This window comes from Lontra canadensis, unplaced genomic scaffold, assembly GCF_010015895.1.
Source record: "Lontra canadensis isolate GAN:19392208 unplaced genomic scaffold, GSC_riverotter_1.0 scaffold67, whole genome shotgun sequence".
In the NCBI taxonomy this organism is placed as follows: Eukaryota; Metazoa; Chordata; class Mammalia; order Carnivora; family Mustelidae; genus Lontra; species Lontra canadensis.
The window spans coordinates 965,647-984,576 of record NW_022631061.1 but is presented as its reverse complement, the minus strand read 5'-3'; the positions used below and the strand labels follow the sequence as shown (position 1 = coordinate 984,576).

General features: G+C 42.9%; 1 protein-coding gene across 2 annotated transcripts in view; it reads left to right on the top strand.

The window, feature by feature from the left end:
• The window catches only part of FLT1 (fms related receptor tyrosine kinase 1), a 171,191-nt gene that overhangs the window by 36,343 nt on the left and 115,918 nt on the right, over positions 1-18,930 (top strand). For both annotated transcript variants that reach the window (XM_032879972.1, XM_032879973.1), the window contains exon 4: positions 15,526-15,650. In XM_032879972.1, coding sequence (XP_032735863.1) covers positions 15,526-15,650 — 125 coding nt within the window. The remainder of the gene's footprint in view (positions 1-15,525; positions 15,651-18,930) is intronic.

Genomic DNA, 18,930 nt, shown 5'->3' with positions numbered 1-18,930 from the left:
TGAGCCATTTGGACACAACCTAAGACTTTGAGAAGTTAAAGACTGAGGTACAATCAATGAAATCTCCAGATGGCAGTAGAGTCCAAAAGCAATAAAACTGACCATACCCTCCCATTGTCCTTCTACAATCAAAAAGTGTGAAGAACAGTCCATCAAAACTTTATGGCTTTAAAGACTTTTAAAAATCTCCTCTAAGTGATCTTTTAAGAAGAATGAGCAAGGGACTTTTTCAGGAGAAATCCCCTTAAGCTGAAAAGGCTTTAAATTTCTGACATTATGTAACTTTCTTTAACCATGGTAACGAATCACCTGCTTTGCCTGGAGACCCAGAGGTCTGTTTTGATCTCTATGGTTCTTGCAGTTCTGACATTCTTACGTTTTCATTTACTATTTAAAATATTCATTGCTTTGTCATCTGATGCATTTTGCTGGGTTATCTTGGCATCGTCTTGGCTCACAGATGGTGCTTCTCAAAATGGGTGACTAACTAAAACCATAAACACCCTAACTTCCCTCATCAGATGTCAACCAGTGAGCTGTAGTCGAAACCACATGATCTGGTTCAGATTAGGTTTAAATCCCTGTTCTGACAGATGCTAGGTCTTTGACTTTGCTCCAGTTTCTTAGTTAGAGTCGTGGTTAACGCTGAGGTCTCACTCTGCTGGACACCACAGGAAGCTCTTTGCACTGGGTAATGGTTTTCTTTTCCTCCGCAGTGCCCTGAATGGTGCTCGTTTTATCTCCATGTCACAGAAAGATTAAGCAACTTGCTCACCTAAGGAGTCCTGGAACTAATATATGGTAGAGATGGCAACGGAGTTCTTGCCCTGTGCCACCTCTAACAGTCAGGAGTTCATACCTGTGAAACATTTAGTCCCAGGGCTTGACCTAGGGCATGTCCTGTGTGTTTACTGGGATGGCTCCTGCTGTTGTTAATACGATCTAAACTTCAGAGCCTTAGCTTCGTCCCCTACAAAATGAGAAGAGGACTACTTCTCTGGGTTGTCAAGAGATGAAATGACATGATAGACATAACACGGTGCCTGTACTTGGCAGGATCAATCAGCAATAATTACTTTGTGTGAAAGGCGCCGTGCTGGGCAGAATAGAAATGATAAAGATGACACCCTTAACTCTTGAGGGGCCCGCAGTTGTGGCAAGTGAAATCTGTTACAATGAGCCAATTGCAAAGCACTATGGGAAAGAGCAGTAAGAGGAACATAGTCTAGGGACGCTCTGCCTGGGACACTTGTCCCTTCCCCACACCTCCCTCCAGCTCTCCTTCACCAGCTGACTCTTACTCTTTTTTTTTTTTTTTAATATTTTATTTATTTATTTGACAGAGAGAGATCACAAGTAGATGGAGAGGCAGGCACAGAGAGAGAGAGATAGAGGGAAGCAGGCTCCCTGCTGAGCAGAGAGTCCGATGCGGGACTCGATCCCAGGACCCTGAGATCATGACCTGAGCTGAAGGCAGCGGCTTAACCCACTGAGCCACCCAGGCGCCCTGACTCTTACTCTTTAGGTCTCAAGTTAGACATCATCTCCCCAGGCTCCCCCAAACTAGGTTTGGTCTTCTGCTGCCCTACCGCTTTCATATAGAACTCCCTTCTCCCCGGCTCTGGGAGGACCAGGACTGACTGAGCTGGTTCCAGCACCCAGCACAGGGTCTTATACATGGGAGGTGCTCAAGAATGTTTGTTAAATGAACAAAAGAAAGAAACTTGGGATTTTTCAGTTACATCAGCTTCGCCTCATCTCCTGGACTTTGATGAGGAAATTGAGGGCACGCTGAGCAAAGGGACAAAATCTGGGGGCAAAACTCACCTATCCTGTGGCAGAATCATGATCCAAAAAATTTCCAGCAGGCTTAAACAGTAAACTAGGATTAACAAAATGGGATTTGACAGGGGTAAGTGTAAAGGACTACATTTGGCTTGCAAAACCCACGATCTGTCCTGGGACCGTCCAGGGGAGGCTGTGACTGAGCGAGCCTGACAGAGACTCCACATTAGCCCAGGCACAGGATCCAGTTTTGGACTGTGTTAATACGTAGCATTCAGAATAAAGGTGGTGTGCATCTTACCGTTTCATTTATGCTTCAAGACAGACAACAAAAAACGGGAATTCTGAGCAAATTTTTCAACCTCTCTAAACTTTATTTTCCCCTCCGTAAAATGGGCACCAGCCTCATGGGGTTGTGAGCATCAAATAATTGGATGACTTTATTATCCCCATTGGCAAGGAACAATCAAAGAAAGGAACTGCCGTGTTTAAAGAAGTAAAGAATTGGGTGGGAAAACAGGAGACACTATAGGATAGTCTCTTTCAAAGTTTTCTTATATGAGGAAGAAACTAAGCTGCTTTGTCTTTATGAACCTAGATGGCAGAAAAGTGTCATCGAAGAATGAAAGAAGTCAAAATAAGCATTTCATTGTGACAAAAGGAAATACTTCCTTCCTAATGTTTAAAGCTATCCAAAATGAACTGTCCTGGGATGTGGTGAGTTTCCCATGTGCGTAGGTATTCAAGCACAGGGCAGGTGCTCCATTGGTGGGTATAAATGAGATGATGCCTCAGGGTCTTCCCCCTGTTGGGATTCATTGAGGACTGGGTGTGTGTTGCTGTCATTTATTAATATCTGGCTCAGATTCATTTCATATATGGTCTCATTTCATCTTAACAATGCAATGGAATAAATTCCAATACAAGTCTCCTTTTACAGAAAAGTTGGCGAAATTCAATACCATGCTTAAGGTTGCACACTTCGTAAGTTACCAAGTCAAGCTTTGGGTCCAGATCTGGGTGACACTGAAGCCCCCACTCTTTCCAACACGGCCTTGCCCGGGCTTCTACCCCAGCCCCCTCGGACCTTTGTGTGCAGGATGAAACAGAGTGGGGGAAGGTGGAGTGCGGAGCAGGATTGCAAACTGGAAGTGTGTGGGGCCAGATTCAGCTGACATACATTTTGATTGGCAAGCAGAGTGGTTTTGGCTGCCAATATTTAATAATTGGAGGAGTTCACATAAAAACCTGATTCCCTACTTATCTTTTAAAAACTGGAAAGTAGCCATATTGGCCCCTATTCCGCTGGCTCCCATGAGCAAAGATTGCTTCTTCCAGACCTGGTCCCCACACTCTCAGTGGCTAACTTTCTCACCGTTTCTCATCCTGCTACTCCCTTCATTTGCCTTCCTGGCCCGGCCCCCAGGGGGATATCAGCGTGCCGTGCCCAGTCAGAACATTCCAAGTGAATGAATGACAAAATCATAAGTTTGGAAACAGGAAGGTGCTTGCCGTGCTTTCTAGATGTGGAAGCTGAGTCCGAGGGAGTCCCGTGGTGGCACAAGTCGTGGGCGCGCGACCTGAACGGAACCCTGGCTGCCTGCTCCCCATGACTCTGGAAGGAATGTTTGCCTGGTAGCTGCTCCCTAGAGGAACCCATGTCCTGGCTGGGGAGGGGTGTGACCAAGTGCCCCCTGTACTCACTGACTGTACCTTTGGAAGGAATTCCATCTCTAGTCGCCATAAAACAGGACTTTCTCTGGTTTGGCTGCTCCTGGTTGGGGCAGCGGGGCAGGGGGGGGCTGTCACAGAGACCAACAAGAGATCACTGGCATTGAAAGCAGAGAGAACTAAGCTTGATTTCAATAATGAGAATTACTTATCAGTCTGTTGTTCCATATTTCTGAGTTCCGTCAGAAGGACCATATTATCCCTGTGTCTGTGCCACCATTTCTCCATTGGGGTGGATGTTTGAAGGTGGTGTTGCTCCCCAGTCATTCAGGAGAGTCAGGTTTTGGTGTGGTGGAGAGAGATGATCTAGAATCAAGAATCCCGAATTCCGTTTTGGCTCAGCCATTCATATTATTCCTGTGCTCCTTCTTTCTGGGCCTTCTTTCTGGGCCTCAGTTTCCTCTTCTGTAACATGAGAGACAACGTTAGGATATCAAAATTTTACAGTTTGAGGATTCAGAGGCAAAACTGGAAATAATAGGACTTGGGACGTGGCCAAAATCTTGACAGTAGAAGAGAGAGCCACAATAGTCCTTCAGAGTTTCTTCCTTCTTCCTCTCCTTTCTCCTTCATTTCTGCTTCATTTACTTCCTTCCTTTCATCTTCTTTCCCTCCATCTTGCTTTCCTTTCATCTTTCTATCCATCCATCCATCCTTCCTTCCCTCTGTTTTTCCTTCCTTCCATCTTTCCATCTATCTTTCCTCCTTTCCATCCATCTGTCCTTCCTCCTTCCTTTCCACTCTTCCTCTCTCTTCCTCCTTACCTTCCTTCCTTTCTCTTTTCTTTTTGAGATGATTCAGGTGATCAAGATGAAAAGCTGACTGAGGTCATTCAACTAAGCTGCTTTGCGTGAACACGCAGTCAGCAAGGTTCCAGGGCACGTGGAACGCCTGAGACTGTCTCTCCCTGCCTGGCTCTTTAGAGTCTAGTCAAGCTCGCCATCTACTCAGCACTCCGCTCTTATTTAGATCTTCAACACGTATTTAGATCTAAATAATCTAATCTAACGTATTTAGATCTTAGCTGTAATTTTTAAAAACTGATGTTCCGGGGCGCCTGGGTGGTTCAGTGGGTTAACGCCTCTGCCTTCGGCTCAGGTCATGATCTCAGGGTCCTGGGATTGAGCCCCACATTGGACTCTCTGCTTAACAGGGAGCCTGCTTCCTCCCCTCTCTCTCTCTCTGCCTGCCTCTCTGCCTACTTGTGATCTCTGTTTGTCAAATAAATAAATAAGATCTTTAAAACAAACACACACACAAAAAACGGATTCCTCTTTTCCTTTAAGGCAACATTTAGTATGTCCTTTTTCCTGTAATCAATCTGAAAACTCCTTTGTGTGGGAGGTATGCACGTTGACCAGAAAGCTGGACTATAGTAGAAGGACCTTGGGTTCACGGACTATTCTTTATGGCCAGCTCTGGGTATATAATATGTCCTGATTTCACCTTTTTGCTCTGGGTATATAATATGTCCTGATTTCACCTCTTGCTTCACCTGATAGCTTCTCCATAAACATCAGCTGACTGTCTCCCATGTGCCCAGCCTGTGCTGGACACTGGCCTGAGATGGTCGATTACCCTGATCTGCTCGCTGCCCATGTTTCAAGGAGCAAGTTCATAAAAGATGTAAGAGGAAGGAGTGATGGTGGACCGTTGTCTGTGTTTTCTGCTCTGCTTTCTAACTCTTGTCCTTTTCTCCTCCCTTGTTATTCAATTAGCTGTTACAGTTGGGCCAGTGGGGGTTCCAAGCGAGATAAGGCAGAACAACGTGTTTCTCTTCTGAAGGAAGGTGGCCAGGAAAGAGCTTTTCCAAAAAAGAGGCATTTCTTATTTTGTACCACACAAATAATACATTTTTAAAATTTGTAATTTGGGGAGAGCATCTTGGGGCTGGGACATGAGGACCTTTCTCTATTGGCCTTGCTCGAACAGAAATATATGTGTGCGCTTGCTGTCTGTCTAGATGGCAGAGGCTGGCTGCTGAGCCACCACTAGGGGTAACCATGATTATATCTGTACGGTTGGTGGTAAAGCACAGCTGAGCTTTTACAATACGCGTTTGGAAAATCAGGATAACTCACTAGGAAATACCCACTTGTATACTCTGTGTAGACTGTCCTCAGACACGTTAGTCAAGTGACTTCTTTAAACGAAGGTAGAGAAGTTCTGCTGGGCTCCTCACTGACCTGGGGCTGCTGAGGGGAACGGAAGGACATATCTTTTGTCAGGATGACTTTGTCACAGGGGAAAATGCCATTTTTCATTAGTAGCCCACCCGGATGCAAAGCAGACTGGGAAAAAAAGTTGCAAAGACCGGTAACATGAAGAGTTTGCCCCGGATAATCTCCAGGAACTATTCTGCCTCAAAAATCCAGCCTGTCACTCTTTCTAAGAAAGAGCCCCAAGTTCTTTTTTTTTTTTTTTTCCAAAGTAAGCTTTTGAGATATAATTTAGATACCATGTACTTCTCCCATTTACAAGTGTACCATTTAATAGCTTTATTATATTTATTTATATTTTTTTATAACCTGTTGACACATATATGCAGCCGTTAGCACTGTCTGTTTTAGAACATTTCCTTATCTCTAAAAGGACCCCTGTACTCTTCAGCTATCCCCCCATTATCCATCCCTTAGCTCCCAGCCAGAAGCCACCACTAATATACTTTCTGTCCCTATAGATTTGCCTATTCTGAATATGTCATATAAATGGAAGAAAATATGTGGCATTTATTATTAAATCTATAAATACATGCTGGCTTTCTTCACTCAGTACGTGTTAAAGTTTCTCCATGTTGTGTTGTACCAAGTATGAGTATTTCATCACTTTTTGTTGCGGGATGATATTCCACGGTAGGGATCTACCACATGTTAGCTATCCATTTATCTGTAGAGGGACCTTTGCGTTGTTCCCACCTTTTGGCTGTGACATCTGTATCCAAGTTTTTGTGTGGACAGACGCTTTCATTTTCTTGGGTAGATACTAGGGCAGGAATTGCCGGGTCCTTTGGTAACTCAGTGTTTAACCGTTTGAAGAAGAGTCCGGCTGTTTTCCAAAGCTGTTGCAGTTGTATGTTCCTGTCAGTGGTGTAGGAGGGTTCCAGTTTCTCCGAATCCTTGCCAGTACTTGTTATTGTGGGTTTTTATGTATTATTATTATAGCCATCCAATTGGGTGCAAAGCACTATCTTGTTTACTGTGGATTTGTGTTTCCCCGAAGATTCCTCTTCATGTCCTTATTGGCCATTTGTGTATCTTCTTTGGGGAAAGGTCTCTTTGGAACCTTTTTCCAGTTTTTAATTGGGCTACTTGTCTTTACTATTGAGTTGTAAGAGTTCCTCAATGTTTTATTATTGATTTATATATATATATGTATTTTATATAATTATATATTTAAATATTTAATAGCATCTAGATATATAAGGTAGTGACACATGTTATAGATATATGTGTATGTCTAGATTTTTTAAAGTCTAGATTTGTATAAATGTGTACTAGATATTCTAGATAAAAGTTCCTTGTCAGATATATAATTTGCAAATATTTTCTCTCATTCTGTGGATTCTTTTCACTTTCTTGATAGTATTCTTTGAAGCACAAAACTTCTAAATTTTTGATGAATTCCAGTGGATCAATTTTTTTCTTTTGTGCTTGTGTCATAGTAAAAATCCAGTGCTAAATCTGAGATCATGAAGATTTATCTCAAGGGCTTCTTTTGAGAGTTTTATAATTTCAGGTCTTAAATTTGGATCTTTGATCCATTTTGAGTGAATATTTGTGTATGGTGTGATAGAAAGGTCCGGCTTTGTTCTTTTGCATGTAAAGTTACTCCACCACCATTTCTTTAAAGCCTATTCTTTTCCCATCGAACGAGCTTGGCACCTTTATCAAAAATCAACTGACCATAGATTCATGGGCTTATTCCTAGATCCTTAGTTCTACTCATTGATCTGTGTGTCTGTCCTTATGCCAGGATCATGCTGTCTTAATCACTGTTGCTTATAGTTTTCATGGTAACTTTTGAAGTTGAGAAGTGTAAGTCTTCCAACTTGCTTCTTCTTTTTCAAGATTCTTTTGATTATTCTGGGTCCTTGGCAATTTTGAAGTTTAGAATCAGCTTGTCAGCTCAGCTGAGGTGCTGATAGGGATTGCATGGAAATTACAGACTAATTTAGTGAGCATTGCCATCTTAACAACGTCAAGTCATTGAACATGAGACTTTTTTTCATTTATTTATATTTTAAAATTTCTTTCCACAATGCTGTTGTAGTTTTCAAAGTATAAGTTTTACACTTCTTGTGTTAAATATATTCCCAAGTACTTTTTTCTTTCTGATGGCTGTTATAAATGGAATTGTTTTCTTTATTTCATTTTCGGATTGCTCATTGAAAGTATATAGAAATATAATTCACCTTTGTATATTTTTCTTGGCTCCTGCAATCTTGGTGAACTTACTTACTGGTTCAAATGGTCTTTGTGTGTGTGTGTGTGTGTGTGTGTGTGTGTGAGTTCCTTAGGATTTTCTATGTGCAAGATTATGTCATCTGAAAATAGAGAAAAATCTTACCTCTTCTTTTCAAATCTGGATGCCTTTTATTTCTTTTTCTTGCCTAATTGTGCTGGCTGGAATGTTTATTGCATTATTCACAGTAGCCTCAGAGCCTCTAGTATAGTGTTCAATAGAAGTAGTGCGAGTGGACAACCTTATCTTGTTCCTAATCTTAAAGGGAGAACTTCCAGTATGTCGTCATTAATGTGACATTAGCTACTAGGGCTTTCTGATTTTGTTTTTGCTTTTGGTAGATTTCCTTAACAGGGTGAGGAAGTTCCCTTCTATTACTGGTTTGTTGAGTGTTTTTATCATGAAAGCGGTTTGGATTTTGTCAAATGCTTTTACTGTATCTATTGAAATGATCATATGCCTTTTGATTTTTGATCTTTATTCATTATGGCATATCAGTGACATTGATCTTTGTTAAGCCTATCTTGCATTCCTGAAACAAATCCCAGTCTGTCTTGGTGTCTCATTCTTTTTATATGTATTCAATTTGCTAGTGTTTTGTTGAGCTTTTTCGTATCCACCCTCACAAAAGATAAAATCTGTGGCTACCTTGTGATGTCTTTGGTTTTGGTATCAGGATAATGCTGCCCTCAGAATGAATCGGGAAGTTTGCCCTTCTGTTTTAGAACAGTTTTTGAAGAATTAGTATTATTTTAATGTTTGATGGATTTCATTTGCCATGTGGGCCTGGGCTTTCCTTTGTGGGTAGTGTTTTGGTTACTGACTCAATCTCTTTACTTCTTATAGGTCCACTTGGGTTGTCTGTATCTTCTTAGTTCTTGAAATGAACTCTTGTTGACTTAGTTTCAGTAGCTTATGTCTTTCTAGGAACCTGTCCATTTCGGATTATCTAACTTATTGGCACACAATTACAATATTCCTTTATGATGTTTTTTATTTTAGTAATGGTAAAATGCTGGTAGTAATGTCTGCTACTTCATCTCTCATTTATTAATTTGTTTTCTCTCTTTTATTCTTGTCTTGGCTTGTTTGTTTAAATGTTTTCCAATTTGTTCTTTTATTTTTTAAGATTTTATGTATTTATTTGAGAGAGAACATGAAAGAGAGAGTGAGAGAGCACAAGCGAGGGTGGAGGGAGGGCAGAAGGAGAAGGAGAAGCAGGTTCCCCACTGAGCAGGGAGCCCACTGTGCAGGGAGCCCACTGTGGGGTTCCATCCCAGGACCCCAGGATTGTGACCTGAGCCTAAAGCAGACGCTTAACTGACTGAGCCACCTAGGAGCCCCACCCAGTTTTTTCATCTTTTCGAAGAACAAGCTCTTGGTTTCACAGATATTTCTCTATTGTTTTTCTGTTCTCTACTTCATCAATTTCTACTCTAATCTTTTTTTTTTTTTTTTAAGATTTTATTTATTTATTTTACAGAGAGAGATCACAAGCAGGCAGAGAGGCAGGCAGAGAGAGAGGAGGAAGCAGGCTCCCCGCTGAGCAGAGAGCCTGATGCGGGGCTCGATCCCAGGACCCTGAGATCATGACCTGAGCCGAAGGCAGCGGCTTAACCCACTGAGCCACCCAGGAACCCCTCTAATCTTTTTTTTTTTTTTAAGATTTTATTTATTTATTTGACAGAGAGAGGGAGATCACGAGTAGACAGAGAGGCAGGCAGAGAGAGAGAGGGGGAGGAAGCAGGCTCCCTGTTGAGCACAGAGCCTGATGTGGGGCTCGATTCCAGGACTCTGAGACCATGACCTGAGCCTAAGGCAGAGGCTTAACCCACTGAGCCACCCAGGCGCCCCTCTACTCTAATCTTTATTCTTTCTTCCCCTTTGCTTCCTTTAGGTTTAACTTTTTATTCTTTCCCTAGAGTTCTGAGGTGGAAGAGTGGGTCATTGATCTGAGATCACTCTCCTTTCTCGGTGTAGGCATACAGCTCTAAATTTCCCTCCACGCAACTATAAATTTTAGCTCTATCCCGTAAGTTTTGGAACATGACATCTTCATGTTCATTCATCTGTTTTCTCACTTTGCTTTTCATTCTTCTTTGTTTCATTAACTAGTTAGGAGGGTGCTGTTTAATCCGTGGGCCTCTCAAGTTCGTTGCTGTTACTGATTTCTGTTCTCATTCCACGATAGAGAATACTCTTAGTATTATTTCTATCCTTTTAAATCTGTTGATGGTTGCTTCATGGCCTAGCATACAGTTTATCCTAGAGAATGTTCCACATGTACTTGAGAAAAATGTATATCCAGCTGTGATGGATGGGGTCTCTTATGGGTGTTTGGCCTCATTGGTTATTAGTGTTGTTTGAGCCCTGTTTCCTTTTTGATGTTCTTTGTAGTTCTATTGAAATTGAGATATTGAAATCTTCATCTGTGATTGTTGAATGGTCTGTTTCTGTCATTTCCCTCAGTTTTTGCCTTGTGTATTTTGCTACTCTGCTCTTAGTTGCAAATGTTTATAATTATTATATCTTCCTGATGGATCGACCCTGTTCTTATTATGACATGTCCCTCTTTATCTCTAGTAACATGTCTTATTTTAAAGTCTATTTTATCAAATATTAGTATAGCTACTTCAGCTTTCTTATGCTTGCTGCAAAGCTCTGGTTTGAATTTTCATAGGCTTTGATGGGCACTGGAAATGAGTGAAGAAATCACCTCTTTTCCTTTTTTCCCCCTTCATCTTTCAAATGAAATATTTTACCAGTCAACCAACTCTCCCTGAGCATGAAGTAGAGTCCCCCACACAAAGACCTACGTGATGTGAAAACTCTTGTGTCTAGATAGAACCCTTTCATGGGATTGGTTCATCCTCTTCATGTCATCCTCAACATATTAAAATCACATCCTCCTCTAAAACAACGAAGAGGCCTCATGACCAGAACTTAGAGGTAAGGAACTAAAATTAAAGGAAAGGGAAATCAGGAAAAATTTTATCAAAATCAAAGGAATACGAAGGTATTAGGAAATAAGATGTTTACTCTTGAACTCCTTAAGTCAGAATAGCTTCCCTGAATTCTTTGGGTCATTCACTTGCCCCAAAAGCAGTGGAAGAACCCCCAAGTGATGCTCTTGGGAAATGGCATGGAATGAGGACGGCATACCGGGACCTCTGTGTCTCTGGGCCTTACTGTGCCAGAGTGAGTACAGATTTCAAAAGGAAAAAAACACATTCAAAAAAACAGGTGTAAACCACTCAGCAAGGGCCCCTGTTTGATCATCCGCTGTGTCTGAGCCCACTTGCTGTCCTGGAGGAGGATAGCCCCGACACCGCCACTGGAGGAGCACACCTCACATTCGGTGCCAGTTTCCTGTCCCTGCTTTGAGCTCTAGGAGTTCAGAGAGGGGAGGGTGGCGTGACCTCTGCCTAGCTGTGTGTTGGCCCGAGTCCCTGGTGACAGTGTGTCTGCACCGCCAGCACGCCGACAATCTTTGGAGCAGCTCTTCCTTGCTCAATGACCAGCCAATTTGGTCTCAGGAAACCACTCTGCAGTGCTGGCTGGGTTCAGAAGTCATTTTTAATTTTGTGACAAAGACAAATATGTCCTATGGGAGTAGTAAGTGGTTTTACTGGTGATATTAATGGAACTGTGACCTCTTCTGTATCTATGGTCCTACAAAACAAAAAATGTTTGTATTATAATATGTCAGGCAAGTTCATTCTTAGCCCTTCCTTGAAGCAAATTGCAGAGGAAGTATACTATTATTAAGCCCAGAGCATTGTGTGTGTGTGTGTGTGTGTGTGTGTGTGTGTATGTGTGTCCGTGTCCCCGTATGTGTGTTTCCACAGTCATAAGCTCATTGGCAAACATGGGGGATTTTAATGCGACTGCTGACTTGATACAAATGAGGTATCTTGAATTGGGTTATGATGGGCACAATTCATTGCATTGCTGAACAGAATTGCAGGGGGCCCAGGGTTGATATTGGTATTGGCTTATAAAAGCCAATAGTTGTAGTAAAATTCAAGTGTTGGGAGGCTCCAAAGTGGCAAAGGGGAAGGAGACATTCAAAGACACATCGAGCTCACCTCTTCTGTTTTCATTTGGGGTGGGCATTCATTCGCCTAGAAATGACTACACTGATGTTTACTATTTCCCGCACAAACTTTTTATGCCAGTGTCCTTTGTTCCAAATAGTTGCTTAAGGAGACAGTAAATTAAATGTGAAGGATTTACAGTTTAGTTATATCAATTAAACCATTTCCTGGTGTTTGTGTTTACCTTGGGACTCACAAAGAAGACAAAAATATAAACTCACAGGAGGAAGGAAAGGAATGATCAAATCCCAATAGTTTCTGCCTGAACATCTAGCTCAGCAACTTTATTTAAGGGAGGAATTTTGTGCTGATAAATGAATCTTTGTCTCTGTATAATTAACTTTTCCTCTCTGCATACATTGCTACACCCACTGAACTCTCCAAATAGACATATAACTATTAACTGTGCAGTGTTCGTGTGTCATTCTATTAGGCAAAACTAAAGTAAACCAAATGCAGAATTGGTAGTTTTCCTCAGGTAAGAATGGATGCTGCTTTATAATTTGAGACTTAAATTCAGTATTCAAAATATTATAAAATAATACATGATCCTTCTAGAAAATCTGACAAACATATAAGAAGGTAAATAAGAAAATAACAACAAGCCACTACTCAAACATTTTAGTGTATTTGTTTTTTTCCCTATGCCATATCTGAATATATATTTATGCCTTTTATAGTTAAGATCATGGGTATAATTTGTGATTTTCATATATCCCAACCCCCACTCTCCATAACTTCAAATCTCTCCTAATAATAAGTAACAGCCAGCACATATCCAGTATTAACTGTCTGCCACGTACCATTCTAAGCACTTTACATTTATTCCTTCATGTAACCCTCATCATAGCTCTTGAACTGGATTTTGCAAATGAAGCACAGAGAGTAAAATGATTTGCCTGAGGTCTCACAACCAGGAAGGGGCAGAGCCAGGATTCCATCCCAATTTGTAAAGTGTGAGCTCTGCACCCCCACCATGTGCTGACTCCCTCTGACTCAGCCTTGTAACCGTCCGCCCTGACCCCAAGCCTGCCCTCACAGCCCTCCTGCCCCTGGGTGATTGTCCTCTTGTCATAATTTCTCTAAAACTAGACTGTACATCCTCTCCCCACTGCGTGTGTGAAAATCAGCCTTCATCTCTGAAGAGCAGTTGCCAGCTATAGCCTTTGTGTGGTGAGGAGGAGGCGGGGAGCTCCAGTCCTGAGTGTGGTACAGGGAAAGGAGGTCAGGAGACATTGGCCTCCAGGCCTGGTTCTGCTCACATCACCTCACGCATGTACACCCCTGTCTTATCTGTCAGAGTACAGAATTGTTGGAGAGCTCTTCCTCTGTTTTGTTAGGTTCATTCATTCATTCATTTACCACACGTCAGACTGAGATGAGTACAGTCTGTCTCCTCTCCTCTAGGAACTCATCAGCCGTTTTGCAGCCAGAGAAGTAACCTGCCAGTTCAATGTAGAATGTGTGAAATATTATTATTGGAGAATGTGGAGAATTTGGGGAGGGCCGCTAAAGTGGGGATGGAGAAAGGGTATAAGGAAGGGGCTGGCCTAGCAAGGCTTCCCAGAGGACAAGGAGGAATTATTTAGAAATCTAGGGCATATGAGCTAGGCTGCGATAATAGGGCCTTTCTAGTGTCTAGTGTGTGTCAAATGAGTCTGTCTTAAGCAGGCTACACCAATGTCATTTTTTTTTTTTTAAATTTAATCTACAGGAATTGTCTCACATTCTAGAATTGGAGGTTGAAATCAAGGTGTCATTGGGGTCATGCCCCCTCTGAAACCTGTAGGGGTTTCCTTCTATGTCTCTTCCTACCTGTGGTGTTTGCTGGCAATCCTTGGCAACCCCCACCTCGCACCCCATCACTCAGTCTCTCCCTGCATATTCATGTGTCTTCTCCCCCGACCCCATGTCCCTGACCCTGGGACACCCATACTGGAGTAGGGACCCACCCTTCTAATTCCACTGACAGCGATCCCATTTGATCCAAACGAGGTCACATTCTGAAGTACTAGGGTTGAGGACTTGTGCATTTTGGTCATGAGGGGGACACAGTTCACCCCACAACAACATCATAGCCACCATCTAGTCTAGGCAACCACTGCCTACTCGCTGCTCCATGTCTCCATTCAGCATCCAGACTGAGCTTCCTAAAGCCCAGCAAGCCTCTGGGAGGGCTTGTTGGGTCTTTCAGGTCCAGATGGAGAGAGTTAACAGCAGACTTCTTTCCATCTGGCTGTTTAAGGCTAAAGCCAAGGGCGGAAGGTGGCACAGTGACTCCTGAAGAGATCAGTGGGTTCCTGAGCGTGAGGGCATGGTAGACTGCGAATGTTTCTGAAAGATCTGATGCTGATTCTGGTCCCCAGAGGAACCACAGAGAAGCTGAACAGGTGGTTTGAATCCTTGTGGCCTCTGAGACTTGGCCAGAGTCTACCTCCTTCTGAAGGGTGGTATCTTGGTGATGATGTAAGCCTTTTCCAGCCCCCTCTGCAGGCGCTGGGACTTATGTGCTGTTAGTAGATAACACTGCACATACTAAAGGAATCTAATAGGCCTGGGAAGTCAACGCAGTCCTCAACACGGCTTCTCCAGACTCTCCCCTAGCTCTGAACAGCTCAGAGCTCCTCACTCCTTATGAGTCTGCAGGAAAGGTCTAGAAAACCTTTAAGTCAGGCTTCTGTCATTCAAATGCTAATCCTCTCTACAAATTGACACCTCTGCATTACCTCTATCTGCTCCAAAGTCAGCTGACCATTGTACCCAGGGCCCTTGGACGCCTTACAAAGGCTCTGGAGGCTGCTTCCGGAGGTACTTAGCATAGCAGTGGGAAGAAGTTTATGCAGAATATTCTCCTTTCTTTCTCCTTGCACTTTTATGGCTTTTTGCAATGATGACCTAAGCCTATTCCCACCCCCCCTACATCACAGTTGCATCTTAGGGCATCAGGGGCAATCTGACCCAAGGTCAAGATCTGAATAAGGAATTTGGTTTCTTTTTTATTTTTTTAATTAATTTTTTTAAAAGATTTTATTTATTTATTTGACAGAGATCACAAGTAGGCAGAGAAGTGGGCAGAGAGAGAGGGGGAAGCAGGCTCCCCGCTGAGCAGAGAGCCCGATATGGGGCTCGAACCCAGGACCCTGAGACCATGACCCGAGCCGAAGGCAGAGGCTTCACCCACTGACCCACCCAGGTGCCCCAAGGAATTTGGTTTCTTACAGAAGCATTCTGTTTCTGGGCAAAAACAAAGAGGGCCAAATTCAGAGATAAGAATGCAAATTTATGGATTATATTAAGGGGGACATGTGTCAGTGACTGTCTGCCTTACCCAGCTATGGTGTCTAGATGTTGATACAACCATTTATATATATATATATATATATATATGCATATATATATATATATACACACACACATATATATATGTATTTTTCATTTTCTTCTCATTCAGATACAGGTAGACCTTTCTTAGAGATGCACAGTGAAATACCCGAAATTATATATATGACTGAAGGAAGGGAGATCGTCATCCCCTGCCGGGTCACATCACCTAACATCACTGTGACTTTAAAAAAGGTAAAACCGAGCAATGCTTCTCTCAGAAAATCTTTTCTGCAAGTGAGCACAATGAATTTCAAGTCCTTTTATCTCTCTGGAATGATTTTCTTACAGACATTTGGGCTGCTCAGTGGACTTTTCTCGAATATCCTTTTACTATAAAGGATGAGTGCTAGAGGTCATACCCAGGCATGAAATAACATGACACGTTTATGTGGGCATAAATTGGTGTGAATATAATGAACGAAAATTGTGCATATGTTCTTATAAGGCCACAAATCCAATTGTCTGAAGATGTGAGAAAAACCAATTCTTTTGCTTATCCAAATTAGTAACTTGGCAGAGAGGGATTACTCCAGATTTTTGCTAAGGACAGAACTGTGAGACAGGTGCCTACAGCTACCAGCTTTTGTTTGAGTTGTGAAGTTCCCAGTAACAAAAGCTTATGTCCTGCTGGGCAGCCAAACTTAGCTGCTTAGGGAAAGGGGAAAAAAGTGAGGAGGGGTGCAAGAAAGCCACACATGACATTTTTTTCTTCATATCATGTTATAAATTATGCATGTGAAGAAAGAAAAAGATTTGGGATGGAATCTAATAAAGATAAAAACTAAAATGTGACGTTCCAGCTAATTCATAGATGCTGAGAGTTTGGGAACAGACTAGGGTGAGAGGTGGACAGGTACTCCCCAGATGGAAAACAGTGGTGAGTCCTGAGAGCTTTGAGGTTTAAGAGGAAAAGTTTAGGCTGTCCCAAGGTAGCGTGAAGCACCACCGTCGCACTTAGGAAGTGTTTGGTGGTCGTAGTAGTGGAGTCAGAAAAACTTGGAATGATTTCCGGTATCACTGCTTGGCCTGAAATCCTGCAATATGTTGGAGGTGTCTCCTGGTCTCCTTCCCTTGCATTCACTTTCCTACATTATTGATTTGATTGAAGCACTCAGGATAGTCCATCAGTGACAGGTTTTAGCTTCCATTATATCTATGTGTCACCACCAGTAATTATAAAGTCGCTGTATTTCGGAGCTGAGAGCATCAGAGGGTTCAAAACCAATGGTGGAAGGAAAAACTGAGGTCCTGGGGGAATTGGGGAGTTGGGGACCTCCCAGACCACCCTGGGCATTGGAATCCGTATCTTGACTACTTCCGTGCTCTTGCCACCTTTGCTAATGGTTTAGTTTGCGCTGGAGAGAGACCGGAGCGGTTAAGAACAGAGCCTTGTGCCATGCTGCGTGGACTCTGGTCACCCAACCATTTAACCTGCTGGACCAACTGGCAAGTTATCTAAACTCCCTCCACCTCAGTTTCCTCATTGGAGAGATGGGAATGGCTACAGTCACACCCACCTCACACGGGTGTTAGGAAGTAACTGAAGTGATACAAAAAAGCCCCTAGTTCTTTGTATAAGCTGAGCCCCATCAAGGGTTAACTATTATTATTTACCTAACAGTTTAATACCCAATACTTGATTTATTATCAAGTGATATTTACTATCAAGCATGGTATCCACTCCTCTTCATCTGAGGTAATAATCACTGTGTGATTTATATGGAACATGCCATGGGGCTGTGGAACATCTCTGTTTTGGGCAAGCCCCTTGCCTTTTTGCTCTAGTGCAGATCATTTTTCTGTGGTAAGAAACAGTCCCAAATTCCCCCATGTAAAAATCTGAGTGGGGGGGAGCTTATTTTCTCTGTTTTTCTACCTAAGATCTATAATACACTTGAGAGAGAGAAGGAGGGAGGGAGGGAGAGAGAGAGTGGAAGAGAGAGAGAGAGAGAAAAGCACACTGTTCTCATAGGGATTTGGGTTTGCCACATACATACTGAAACTATTCTAGTTGTAAGATCTTTCCCTTCTACCTCTCCTCTTGTCCCTTTTAACCTGCTGTCCCTTCCTTCTCTCCCCCTTACCTACCCCTGCCGTAGGAGCCGTGGTCAGCTGGAGGCAGCCTCCCTGTCCAGTCCTTTCTTTCAAGGCTGTTTCTCCCCTGCCTCTCTGTGATACTCATAGGCACCGCCATAGCTGATGAGCTACGTGGCCTTCTGCTAATTCAGCTCAGAACAAAGTTTCTTTGTCAATAGAATACTGCTGGTGGTGGTAAGGGCAAATCAGTAAGTGGAACTTCCTCTGAAACTTTAAAGGAAAACTTCAGTATATTTCTGAGTTGTGCTGAGGAAGTCCATCAGCAAACCTTTCTTTTAGATTCGGCCCAGGCTTGGGGTCGCCTCTGTTCAAAGCATCATAGATCTCAATCCCTGACTGAAACTTGTCTGAGCTTTTCCCTTAATAATTGGTATCAGGTTAGAGAAAGGTTCTTTTTCTCCCACTGGAGATAGAGCCTTCCTGAGCCTGCAGATAGAATCATGATTTACTAGAACATGAAATGCCTCCTTCACTTGCTTACAAGTTCTTTGTAAACAGGGTGCAGCTCATTTCAAAGCTGTGGGACGTTCTGGTAACACAGACCCACACAGACATGCTCCCTGGGAGAGGGCGCTGGGGGTCGCCTCACAGAGGAATTTCTGCCATGGAGTTGCAAATCCCAGCCAGATTAGGTCCTTCAACAAGCAGTATAAATAAGTGATAAACAGATAAGCGATGCCAGGTGCACTTTTTAAAAGAAGAGGAGACAGATCTGAAAGGTAATCTGATTCTCCACCCCCACCCTTTTCCAGCAGGGGGATAAGTCACAGTGGTAGTCAGAGATGCCTCTGAAATTGGGCCGGGAATCTGGCATCAGGGGAATTTGGCTGGGCCACTCAGTGGAGCAATAGCCCTTTATAAAGTCTCATCCCTAGGCGGACTGTTTATACGGTAGTCTTCAAAAATAAAGTTCTTGGCGTCCAGCAGAAGGCATAAGGGAAAATCAAATCATGGATTCCTTTCTTCTGTCTGGACTCATGGTATTTGGGAATACTTCTAAGAATCTGAGAACGCCTCACTCATGACAGCGTCTCTGGGCTCCACATCTGTTTGCAGCTGTCTTCACTGTCCGTCTCCCTGGAGTTTCCCTCCCAGAGGCAGACTCGAGGCCCTCAGCCTTCCTAGAATGATAACGCCAGCGAGCGCCAAGTGAAGGCTATGTATCTCAAAGGACTGGGAATTACTTACGGTCCTCTGAAGATAGCCACCTCTTTACTAAATCATGCAAAATGGGAGGACAAGTGATGGCTTGTTAAAAGCTCCAGATGACTAAGCTCAGGAAGGTGACCTGGTGGACCTAGTGGAAATGTTCCTAATTGGTTTCTCAGGCGGGTCAGTGACAAGGGTGATTCCCAGAGGCCAAGTGATAGGGGCC